Source organism: Elgaria multicarinata, chromosome 1 (genome assembly GCF_023053635.1).
Source record: "Elgaria multicarinata webbii isolate HBS135686 ecotype San Diego chromosome 1, rElgMul1.1.pri, whole genome shotgun sequence".
NCBI classification, from domain to species: Eukaryota; Metazoa; Chordata; class Lepidosauria; order Squamata; family Anguidae; genus Elgaria; species Elgaria multicarinata.
Window position 1 is genome coordinate 15,557,319 of NC_086171.1, and position 13,284 is coordinate 15,570,602.

Consider the following 13,284-nt stretch of genomic DNA (forward strand, 5'->3'; position numbering starts at 1 on the left):
AAATCTGGGTGGGTATTTGCCATCCCTGCCCCCCCCCCAAAAAGCCTGTGCCAGCTGCTGTGGAAAGCTTTGCAGTGGGTCACTTTCCCAAGGTTGAAACCACATCAAAAAGGAAGAGGGAAGGATGGGGATGTACTGGTGGCCACACAGCCCCTGTGCCCACCCCCACCAGCATGACCCAGCTAGATGGGAGCAGAGGTCTGTCTAGAGTAAAGTACTGCAAAAAAGGATGGGAAATTTAAAAGCCTCAGTAGCTTCTGCCCTGCCGGCAAGAGAACAACTGTGGTATAGTGGCTAAAATGTTGGACTGGGAGTCAGGAGATCCAGGTTCTAGTCCCCACTCAGCCATGGAAACCCACTGGGTGACCTTGGGCCAGTTACAAACTCTCAGCCCAACCCACCTCACAGGATTGTTGTGAGGATAAAATGGAGAGGAGGAGGTTTATGTACACCACCTTGGGTTCCCTGGAGGAAAAAAGTTGGGATACAAATGCAATAAATAAATAAACTGGGCACAGAATGAGAAACCTCTGATCTCGGAGACTCTCATTTGCTCCAGTGTCAACTCCCTAGGATTGCACCCTTAATGTACAGTATTGCAAGGAGGCTGTTTCAAGCGATAAAATATATTATCTAAGTTTAATGCTCTTTTCTAAAGCTTGCGCACAAAATTGTTGCCCCAAATTTCAGATTTCGCCAAAGAAATATATAGTATTGGCAACAAAAATGACTGGTTGTTCCAAAGTAGAATTGAATCATGCAAGGATGTTGACTTATAAATTTGTGAAAGGATAGAATATAAATGTCTGTACTAAAGGTTGGTTCAATATTTTAAAAGAGGGAGGAAGACGACAGGAAGAGCTTTTACAAAATTAAGCCATATTACTTGCATTGACAAATTATGTTCTATAACTGTGATCCCTAAACCAATCCCAATAGAAAGAGATAGTTCAAGAAAGTTAAGCCAGCATGGATTGACAGCATCGTTTAATGTAAACAGACAAGAAGAAAAAAACCATCTTCAAAATCTAGCTGAAGACCCAGGAAGTGTCACATCGGATATGATCCAACAGATTAATGATTGGTTATTTCTATACTACCTTTCTGAAGCCAATCAGGGAGGTTTACAAAGATTTCAGAAAATAAAAACCACAATCAGATAAAAACATAGTAAAGCATTAAATGACCTTAAAAATATATCAATTTTAAAAAGCGGAGTTCCGGTTCCGGTTGGGCGAGGCAGCACACACGTAGTTTGGTAGCTCGCCTAATTTTACTCTTTTTATCTTAATTTATTTATTCTTTTACCCTATCGGTTGAAGTTCGATTTTATCTTGGCACTGTTATTAGTGCTTTTTTACATGAGGAAAGCTAGCCTCTGGAATTTGTTTAATTGTTCAGCTCGGAGTTGTCGGACTCCTCTGCATTTCTCTCCCCCACTGTTGGGGAACATTCTACAAACAGCGCTTGATCTGATGGTGTTATCTATCGAAGCTGCTGACTGTGAAGACACACGGCGGTAAGGAGAAGCTGCAGTCCTGATACAGCAGGAAGAGCGGGCAGAGCTAATTTAAATTTTAAAATTTTAAAAAGCCAAGTTAAAAAGATGTATCTTGACCTTTCTTCCTGAATGCAGAGGACTGGGAACTAGTTGCAACTCCAAAGGGAGTGTGTTCCAAAGTTTAGGAGCAACCCAGGAGTAAAGCCTTTCCCACATGCCTGACAAGGATGTCTTCAAAACGGGTCTCTTTTGCTGATCTTAATAATCAAGCAGGTTCATACCCAAATAGGCAGTCCATCAGATAGCCAGGCCCTAAGACACTTAGAGCTTTAAAGGTTGAGACACTTTGAACTGATCCTGGAAAACAATTGGCAGATTGATCAGCACTGGGGTAATTGATTACAAAACTGCACACTGGTTAGCAATCTTGTTACCGGATTTTGCACCAGTTGAAGCTTCTGGATACGCTTCAAGGATATGCCCTGCACTGAATACACTGTAAATAGTCTAACTGTGATGTCACAAAGACACAGATAACTGCTGCTAGATCAGTGTAGGATCTTTCAGGGAAGAGCACGACCCCATTCAAAACAGATTAAAATCCAATTCCCGAGCTAGGCATTCCGTTGACAAACAGCACCTATGTCTTTTCTGGATTTAATGTCAGCTTGTTCACCCATATCCAGCCCATTATCCAACATAGGCCATGTTCAAGGTGTCTACTGCTTCCTTGGGACCAGATAATAAAGAGCAATAGAGCTGAGCATCATCAGCATATGGATGACACCTCACTCTATAGCCCCAGATGATTTCTCACAGCAGTTTCATGTAGATGTTAATCACAAGGGACAGAACAGAAGCTTGGCTGATGCCACATGTAGACTAATGGCCATGATGCTGAACAGTAGTTCACCAACACTACCTTCTGGACACGAACTGACAGGAGGGACCGAAACCACAGCAATACAATGTCCCCAAGGCCCAGGTCTGTAAGGCAGACCAGAAGGATACCATGGTCAGTGGCATCAAAAGCTGCCAAGAGGTCCAGAAGAATTAGTAGGCCTGGCACAGATCATCCACAAAAGCAGACCCATTCCCCTAGCCTGCCCAAAAGCCCAATTGCAATGGGTCCAGATAATCAGTATCATCCAAATGCATCTGGAAGTCATGAGGCCACTGTCTTCTCAATCACCTCAGCAAAGAATAGAGTGTTTGAGACTGTCCTGCAGCTTCCCAGATCTCTTGGATCAAGGAAAGGTTTCTTTAATGAAGGTCTTATTACTACTTCCTTCAAGCAAGAGGGAACATCCTCCTCCTGCAAGGACATATTAATTGCGCCCCTTAGGCATCTGCCCACAGACCCATCCTGGCTGATTTAATTAGTCAGGATGGGCAAGGGTCAAGCAGGCAAGTGGTAGCCCCCCCACCTCTCCCGACACTTTTTCCACCTTCTCAACAGACAGTGCTTTCCCCCACCCCCACTGATACAGAAGTTGAATGGCATTTTTAATTTAGACAGATAAATTAAAAGCTTTTCATTTTGCTAGCCAGTGGCTGTATTTTCAACAGATGTTTGTAAAGCAGCTATGCTTTGTGTAGGTACACAAACAGATGGGTATGCTATTATAATTTTAACCAGATGGTTTATCTCTTGTCCTCACAATCTAGGATGGTGTGACGTTGTTACACCGGACAAGTAAATTGACATATGCTGGATTATAAAACGCCGAAGTGAGCATTATAACCATAAGCCATTGACTGCATGTTTCATGACACTGCGATCTAGAAAACAGTGTTTACTCCTCAGACTCTTGTGCTTTTTCAATAACTATGTCTGCTAATTGGGTCTCTCCTTCAAGGACTTTGTCAGCTTGAGGAGCTGGTGCAGATGTCTCCTCGTTAGAAATCATCTCTTCAGTGCTGTCTCCCGCACATTTTAGTTCCACTTCCTTATTATCTCCGGCTTCAGAGATCAACTGTTCTTCACTTGTTAAAGTAGGTTCTGCTGCTTGTGCTGCCTCTATGGGAGGGAAAACAACGCACACCATGAGGATTATGTAAGTTACAATGCTGAACAAAGCATAGAACATGGGCACCATTATCTCAGAAACTAACACTAGCATTGGAAGCTATTTTGGGAGTATTTGTAATGAAGCCATCAAGAATACAAGTTAAAATGGCTCAAAGAATGAATGAAACTGTAATTTCACTGGAAGACTCAGAAAGCAGCTGTGTGTTAATAAAATTCTGATATAAGCAGAGCAACATCTGGCCCCGGCCCTCTGAGGCAGCAGCAGCTCAGGTAAGTGGATGGTTACTCGAGGAAGAGAACAAAAGGAGGCGGGCATGAAATGTGTGAATGGACCCAGTCATATCACTGGAAAGAGGAACTGACTCTAGGAATGACTGGTGCTATTGACTGTTAACCAACTGGGACAACATAAGGGCTTTGTATGTGTTAACAACTGCATGTATAGCATGACACCTGTTTGTTCATCTTAGTCTTAATCTAGCTAGGAATTCACATGTATAAATTGGAATGGGAGGGTTATCACTTATAGTTTGCCTCTCCAGTTCAAAGGTTGAATCACTCTTCAAGCAAGAGTTTTTAACTCTTGTGTTTTTAACCTGTTGGGTGTTTTATTGTGGTTTTAATTTTTGTGAACCGCCCAGAGAGCTTCGGCTATTGGGCGGTATAAAAATGTAATAAATAAATAAATAAATAAATAAATAAATAAATAAATAAATAAATAAATCACTCGGGCAGCTAATATGAAAAGCTGGGAGAAGGGAGAACTTACTAAAAGCAATAAAGCAAAACCAAGAACTATAAAAGAAAGCATCGGCTAGCAAGGCCATCCGTCATTCCGCCAAAGGCTTGCCGAAAACAAAGAAGTTTTCAAGTGACATTGGAATGCCAAGAGGGTCTCCTGAAGCAGGGAGTTCCAAAGGGTGGGTCCTGCAACCGAGAGTGTCCTCCCATACTTTCCACTGAATCTGTGGTTGATACGAGCAGGACATGCAAGGGTGCTTCTCCAGATAAGCTTAGTATCTGGGCAGGACTTCGTAGGTGGAAACATGTCTTTAGGTATCCCGGCCCCAAGCCATTTAGAGCTTTGAAAGGGCAATAATAAGCACATACCCACTGGACAAACATGTTAGCATCAAGACCAGGATCCAAAAATCAACATGACATACCACAAATTGTTTTTTGAAAGCCCTGTTTGTTTCAAAAGTTGTTTCCTATCTGGCATGGGAGTAGGCAGGTGGAGTTCGACAAAGACTACATGGGTGTGCTGTTGTTTAGAGTACAACCAACGTTAAAAGAAACAGAAGAGACCAGGCAATGCATGATTACAAATGCCTTTTTGAAGGTTCCTCCTCTACACAAATGGGGGACATGATCATGAATGCTACCGTAATAACAACGCATCTCAACCTCTCTTTTGCTTTCTTTCTTGTTGCTTTTTTTCTTTGGCAGCTTCCAACTCCTGCTTCTCATGGGCATCCTTCAGTGTCTTGCATGCTTTCTTGTGTGTAAACCAGTGCATTTTCTGGCAGTTCTGATCACAGTAGATCACCTGAGAATGAACAAAGCACGGCATTGCCTTGATATGCAATATTTAATTCATCTATATTTGAATCACCCAGGGTAGAGGATGCGTCCTTTCACTTCAGTATGGAAAATTAGAACTTTGTAATAACTGGTTTATTTTAACAATGAGCAGTTTCTTTTCCATTTGCTCATGCAATTGGCAACTGAATAGATAGCAGCTATACCCTCATTTTTACTTTAGAGCAGGGGTGGGCAACCTTTTGGGGCCATAGGCACATTTGGCAATTTGAGAAACTGTCTTGAACACCACAAAACGGCTACCATAGCAGGCGTAGCAAAGGACAAGTAACCTGCACGAAAGACTTATCGAAAGGCAGAGGTGCGGTCTGAGCCCAAACACACTCAATAACTCCTCTGAACTCTCAGTTGTCAGCACCAACAGAAGCCTATTTCACAGCAATTCCAGCTACTGGTAATAAAACGTGCTAATTTTAAGTTGATTTTTTTTAAAAAAGTAGGAGGAGTAGGACACCTTGGCAGATGCCAAGAAAGGTGTCCTGGGGTGCATTTGTGTTGTCAGGCACCATGTTTCCATCTTTTGCTTTAGGAGTTCTAAAGGTTTTTTTCATGTAGAAAGATATGGCATCAGTAAACGTATACTGTTATTTATTTTATTTATTATTGAATTTATATCCCGCCTTTTTACCTCCAAGAACCCAAAGCGGCATACATAATCCTCCTCCTCCTCTCTATTTTATCCTCACAACAACAACCCTGTGAGATAGGTTAGGCTGAGAGGCTGTGATTGGCCCAAAGTCACCCAGTGGGTTTTCATGGCTGAGTGGGGACTAGAACCCAGATCTCCCAACTCCCTGTCCAATACTTTAGCCGCTACGCCACACTGGCTCTCTATATGTTGGCAACTTCTCCAGATAGGTGATAGTTCCATAACAGCAGAATTGGTTGCTAGGATCCCAAACTATCAGTGGTATTTACCTGTAGATCCTTACCATTTTGCATACGGAACATCTTTTGGCTGCACCTTTTTCCCCACACGTTGTACAAAATTCAGCCTCCACAAAGCCCACTTGGCCAGTAATGGCTTGTGTAAGTACAGAGAATGCTGTAGGATCAGAGCCCTGAGGAAAAATAAAAATAAAGACTGATTAAGTCACTTCAGAAGTATAGGCGTGCACCCTCCCCTTCCTCCATTTAGAACATTATAACACTGAAACCCCAGATTCAGAAGGAAGTCTGTTAAACTTCAATGTATACTTCAGCACTTTATGCTGCTCTTTAGCCCAGCATTCAAGTCCTTAGCCTAGCATATGGTGGGAAGAAGCAGGGAAATTCTTTTGTCACTCTCAGGTATTCTTTTGCCACTCTCAGATATTTGCTTAACATGAAGTGAACTAGTGATGACATTCTTGTAATAAGATGATTTCCATCTATCCACAAAATATACAGTGAAGGATTAGGCAACTTATCAGAGGACATTGGTAGGATGCTTACTATCTTTACAAGAAATAAAAATAAGCCTAATTAAATGAATGCCATGAAAGTTTCCAGCAAGAGTCACAAGTAAGATTTTCCCAGCAACAGAGCTGGGGGAGTGGGGGGACCAATCCATGAAGAAAGATCCATAATCTTTTGTTTCCTTTGAAAATTATTTATTTTGCCTTCAGCAGCGCTGAATCACGTAGCCGTTCCTGCCTCGTGTCTCTGTTGCTTGGCTGAGATGGGGTGCCAAAACAAAACAGGAAAAGGCCAGGATTATGGGTTCAAATGAAATGTCCAGCCACACTTAAAGCCAGCCAGCATTAAAGCCAGCCTGCATTCATAAGCCAACAAACCATAGTTTCACATTGGATTTTTTTTGACAAAAAATAAACTATGGTTTTTTGCCTAGAGTGGATTTGGATGTTCAAACAAGCTACAGTAAAGCTAAATAAATCCTGGCTTAGTGTTCTGTGTCAACATGGTTGCAGAGTGAGAACATGGATACTAAAGAGAGTGGTGGTGGTGGTGTAGAGATAGGAAACTTAATACGAGTCTCAAGGAAGAAAGGGAGGTTGGAGAGAAAAGAAAAAGGTGCAAAACTGAAGCACTATTTACTTATATTTCAAAAAAATCTGACCTGATTCTAGGAGGAAAATTCTGAGAATGCCTTGGACTGCAAGAAGATCCAACCAGTCCATACTCCAGGAAATAAAGTCAGACTGCTCACTTGAGGGAATGGTATTAAAGGCAAAACTGAAGTACTTTGGCCACATAATGAGAAGACAGGATACCCTGGAGAAGAGGCTGATGCTAGGGAAAGTGGAAGGCAAAAGGAAGAGGGGCCGACCAAGGGCAAGATGGATGGATGATATTCTGGAGGTGACAGACTTGACCTTGCGGGAGCTAGGGGTGGCGACAGCCGACAGAAAGCTCTGGCGTGGGCTGGTCCACGAGGTCACGAAGAGTCGGAAGTGACTGAACGAATAAACAACAACAGACATTCATTTAAAAATGTCAAAGAACTCTAAGCCTGTAAGGGAAACCAACAATGTTGGGAAACATCAATAAATTTCTAATTAGTAAGTATATGTAGAATTACAGAACCTTTTTAGGAAGGAAAATTTAACCCAAGGATCTACAAGTTTGGGGTTGGCTTTTTGCCACTGATTCCTTTTTTCTCCCAAACATCTGCACATGTCAGATGTTCAGGGAAAAGGGATCTCCAATCACACTAGGCTTCAAGGAGACAAAGGTATCTTCAGTCTCATGCTACTTGAAGAGGAGAAAGAACATGCTTTGCCTGCAAGCTCATATGTCCATGAAATTCCTCGTCCCCTCTTGTGATGCCACCCTCTTGGTCCTCCTTCATTTCTCTTATTAAATCAAAGGATCCCAACTATGGGGTGGTCATCAGAATGCTGCACCCTGGCTCTGTGACTCACTGACCCGTTTTGGCTTCACAGCAGCCATCCCGGCACTCTATATTTTCCCTACTCCTTCACCGCTGCCACCATTGAACACTGTACCCTACCTCAGGTACTCCAAGAAACTACTCCAGTTTATGAAACAGAAAGAACTTTAATTAACAATAAGTAAGGTTATGCAGTTACAAAGCTTATGGTTTCATCAGGTTCAATGCTTGTTTGTTTCATACAGTTTCATTTGCAGTCCTGCCTACACTACCCCATATTCTACACTCTCTCCTCCCAATCACTCTGTTCCCAGAATAAAAGTCACTGTTCCTACACTTTCACCAACAAAACTCACTACACTTTCAGCAGACCCTAACTCCAACTTCACCAGACCCTAACTCTCTCTCACTCACTCTCACACACAATTCTACTGCTTCCCTTAACACCTCCCCATCACTACTAACAACCAATCCAGACCTTTGAACCACCAGCCTATCAGCATTCACTTCACATTCTCTCCACTCTCTCTCACTAGATTTAACTACTTACCAACCTTGTATTTGCAGTCCACACAGCACATGCTTCTTAAATAGCACTTATCATTTAAATTGGCAACAAACAGTAAAACATCACACCTCCTCAGAAGGATATCAAGTTAAGAATCATTGAATCATAGAATAGTAGAGTTGGAAGGGGCCTATAAGGCCACTGAGTCCAACCCCCCGCTCAGTGCAGGACTCCACCTTAAAGCATGGCTCTCCAGTTGCCTCTTGAAAGGCTCTAGTGTGGGAGAGCTCACACTGTACAGTGGACTCTAGTCCCTAGAGCAAGACTGGACAACTTGTGGCTTGCATATTTTTTTTGGCCTACAACTCCCATCAACCCTAGCTAGCATAGCCAATGGTAAAGTATCATGGGAGTTGTAGGCCAAAACATCTAGAGGGCCACAAGTTGTCTACCCTTGCCCTAGAGAGTGAATTTGTGGATACCTATCAAAATATGAGGCAACTCACACTCAATTCTTTTTATGCTGTACGAAACACAGTTTTTGAAAACAGGTCAAAATAACTTTTCAACTTGCCAAATAAGGGCAGAACACACAGAGAAAGGGATGTATTATGTCAATAAAATAAACATTCAAACAGAGAAACTCACAATTTCAACTGGAGCAATGCTTCTCACAAGTTGCTGGAGCAAGGTTGCTTCACAGTAAGGAAACTTTCGGATGCATTCTCTGATGAGCTTCTCTTGATATAACGGAAAGCCATCTGTATCTCTGCCTTTTAGTAGGCTGAAATTATTAAAGCAAATATGAGGAGAAAGGAAGTCATGCCAGTGCTATTGGACAAATCCCTTCCTTTGTTTATAGTCCATATGGCTTCCTTTCCTACTTATGGTGCAGCGTGTTCTCACTGCATCCCTCCAGCATAACAGAGACAAAAGCTGCTAACACAGAAACGCCTGGTGTGCGAAATTTAAAATATATAAAACGATAAAGTATTTCAGGACTGTAACTTTAGGTTAACTATACTTCAACTAAATAAAAAGAGAATCTCCTTTTTCAACCACAAAAACCATGGGCGACTGTAATGCAGTGCCTTTTACTTAATATCCCGCCTATCAATTTAAAATCAGCTTCCAGGGCAACTTATAGTAGGGTTAAATAAAATAATACAACACGTGATTACTATGAAGAGCAGAGCAGGCCCAAACTAATCTTATTACACAGATTAGGCAGTTAAGGACGCAATCCTATGCATTGCTGACTGGGGCACGAAGGGAATTGTGGGACTTTTTTCTGTGTAAACTTGCATAACATTGCACTCTAAATGGTTAAAGGACCTGGGTATATTAAAAACAGTATTCTCCTGGTGTAAAAGAGACATAAGATAGCAGCAGGGGAAACTGAGGGCATGTCTAGATGCGGCGATATCCCGAGCATCGCCCCGGAATCGTCCCTGTGTGTCCACAAGACGCACACGGGGTCCTGGGAGCAGGGAGGGATGTTCCTTCCCTTTTCCCGGGATATGGCCCTACCCTTTAATCCCGGTTTTCCCCGTGGTCCCGGGATCCTAGCGAGTAACTGTGAGGAGCTGGGACACGCAGCTCTTCAGGAGCTCCGTGCCCATCAGGGGTAGGGAAGGGAGCGGGGTCGGGGGTTTTTAAACTCACTTTTTCATTTGAGCGCTCATCTTCATTAAAAAAAAATCCAAAATGGCAGCTGCGATGTCCTCCGCCCTCCTGGGACGTCTCGCACTGCATGTAGACTGAGGGGGAGGATCTCATGATCATCATATTGTGAGACACTCCCCCTGCACCCCCTTGTCTAGACATGCCCTCTGTGGGGTGCAAATTCCACAGATATGGCGGCACTACTGAGAAGGTTCTTTTCCTAGTCGCTGTACACCAACAAGTGGTTTGTTTCTGCTATAATGGCATCAACTACCTTCAATTATTTACAATGGAATTCACATAACCAGACATATTCTGCCAGGCCAGATTGATACAGTTGCTCTTCACTTTGAGACCATCTCAAAAGCAAACCAAGTTCTGCCCACCACTGCAAAGGCAGGAGAAAGCCAGGAGAATAGGTTTGCCGTGGGAAACATGCAGGTAGCCATCACGTGCTGACAACAAGGCGGTTACTTGGCCCTGCCAACAAGCCCAGACAGGCTGATATGAGAGCTCAGACAAATGGAACAGGGAGGGAGAGTCAATAAGAGGAGACAGGACAGAAGAGAGATGAGCAGAATCCCTCCCTGTTTGGCATGACTTAACGTATATGGATGGGGAATGTTTATGAATGCAGGATACCTACCCACCTCAAAGGAGGAAGAGCCCTTTTTGTCCCTCCCATTGCTCTAGCTGCAGCTGACATGGGCTGTTCAAAGGGAACTGAGCACCAAGGCTGCCCCAAGGCCCCTAAAGATCTCCCAGTGAGGGGAAATGAACTCCAACTCGATCAAGAACGTTCAAAACAAGGATCTGTACCCTCAGCAGAGCTAATGTATGACAGCCCAGCTCGTGTATGATAGAGCCTTTGATGGATAAATCCACCAGCCTGCACACTGTCCTGTTTTAAAATTTCATTTTAGTTTTAACATATTAATGGTTTAATTTGTTTTAGAATTGTATATTTATTCTATTTTATATGTATGATTTTATCTGTACGCTGCCCTGAGATCCTTGTGCTACAGAGTGGGATATAAATGTTTTAAAAAACATATAAACAAAAAACTACTTCAATGGCACAGAGAAGCAACCTCTCTTTACTTAGATATAAAGATATAAGATGCCATTTTGAATGGATTCAATGCCATTTATCGACAGACCATACCTTTTGAGTAATCCGTCCAATTTATCCTCTCGCTCCTTAAGGAAAAGGATACATTTCTGGAAAATGCAACTAATATAGTGCATTTTCACTGCCAGGACTTCATTCATATCTTTCTGTTTCATGCACTTCTCACAAATCAGATCCAATACTTTGTAGCATTTCTGCATTGCTTCGACTTCTGCCAGAAGAGGATTTTCTTTCACTAGCAACACTATCTATAGGAAAGATACATTAACAAAATAGTTATATCTAACAAGTAGGGGAATAGATTAAAACAGGGAATATACCGTATTTCTTCGATTCTAAGACACACTTTTTTCCCTAAAGTAACAGCTCTAAAAATTGGGTGCGCCTTAGATTCGATGGCGCCTTAGAATCGAAGAAATACAGTAATTACATTTGTCGAGTCTGCAGCGGAACAGGCGGAGAAAGAGGGTAGGGGGTGAAGAGCGAGCGAGAGAGAAGGGAGTGGAGAGAGAAGCGGGGGGGGGAGAGGGGCAACGTCTCGGAGCATCTCAAACGTTGCCGCCGGGAGCCGGCTGGGAGGGACCCCAGCTCCGGCAGGCCAGCGAGCTTCCAAAGAGCTTGGCCTCGCCTCTGTTAAGGAGCTGGGAAGCGGAAGAATCACCTGAGCAGCGCTGGTTGGGCTCACCCGCCCACCCCCTCCCGTCCGTGTGAATGGTGCAGACCAGCTTTTGAATGCATGTGTGGCTGTCCGTTCCCAGGCAGGGGATGATTGGTTCCTGCTTCCCATTCATGTAACCTGCCTCTATGCGTGTGGGTGCGCGCGCGTGTGTCTGTGTCTCGCTCGCTCCCTGTTCCTCTCCCTCTCCGCTGCGTGTATGTACCATAAAATTGCTTTGCTGGCTGATTGGAGAAATTTATTTTTTCTTCGAATCAAAGCTTTTTTTCCCTGTTGGTGGCACTGAAATTAGTGTGCGCCTTAGATTCGATGGCGTCTTACAATCGAAGAAATACGGTAGGTAACTGCAATAGGCTCATTATCATAGGACTTCTTGCTCTTTATCTTTTCCCCATAAAGAAATAAGTTGTTTTAATTAAAGTGGCTGAGCTATTTCAGTGCCACTGTACATGCATACTGATGGCAAGAAGTGATGATCATACAAAATGAATTCATCTCTGACCAAGTAGCTGAAAATTGTTTTCTCACAGACAAAAACCAGGCCCTTTGTGAAGCTACAGGGCTTCATAGGAACTATTCCATAGCTAAGAGGAGTATCCCATAAACCTATATGAGCTCTTCATTCTCATAAATGTGTTCATAAGATTTTGTTTAGCAGAAACACAGACACCCATCTACAGGCTGAAAGAAGCCAACATTTCTTAAGATTTATACGCCTCAGTGAAACATCCCTCTGTAAAACAAAGCCTGCGTTGCCATAGCAGTTAACCTCCCCAATGTGGTAACTTTTCAAATGTTTTCACGTGGAGCCTATTTTCATAAATATCTTGCCGTGTTAAAATGAGGTGCTAAAGCCACTGGAAGCAGAGCCTGGACAGACAGAATGTCAAAAAAGGAACTCTGGATCATGAATTAGCTACAGGCCACATTTTGCCACCTCACCCCACTCCACAGGTTATGTCCTCCTCTTAGGGGATTGACCTCATTCAGCAAGGTTCAAGTTACTTGGCAATATGCCAAGTAATATTGCCAGGATTCAACCATTTTTGTCTGTCTCTTCTGCCAAGACTCTCGTTCACGCACTGGTTATCTCTCGGTTGGACTACTGCAACCTTCTTTTCTCTGGCCTTTCTTCGTCTCACATCAGTCCGCTGGTTTCTGTCCACCACTCTGCCGCCAAGATCATCTTCCTGGCCCGCCGCTCTGACCATGTCACTCCACTTCTGAAATCTCTTCATTGGCTTCCAATTCACTCCAGAATCCAATATAAACTTCTCCTGCTGACCTTCAAAGCTCTTCACGGTCTAGCTCCTGCCTATCTCTCCTCTCTCATCT

At 43.2% G+C, this 13,284-nt stretch overlaps 1 protein-coding gene across 1 annotated transcript in view; it reads right to left on the minus strand.

Annotated features, from left to right (window-relative positions):
• Positions 1-970: 970 nt before the first annotated feature.
• ANKMY2 (ankyrin repeat and MYND domain containing 2) overlaps positions 971-13,284 on the minus strand; it is a 30,240-nt gene continuing 17,926 nt past the window's right edge. Inside the window, exons 6-10 of the mRNA XM_063123629.1 lie at positions 11,307-11,521; positions 9,125-9,260; positions 6,068-6,196; positions 4,941-5,082; positions 971-3,521 (exon numbers count right to left, since the gene is read on the minus strand). Coding sequence (XP_062979699.1) covers positions 3,298-3,521; positions 4,941-5,082; positions 6,068-6,196; positions 9,125-9,260; positions 11,307-11,521 — 846 coding nt within the window. The 3' untranslated portion in view covers positions 971-3,297. The remainder of the gene's footprint in view (positions 3,522-4,940; positions 5,083-6,067; positions 6,197-9,124; positions 9,261-11,306; positions 11,522-13,284) is intronic.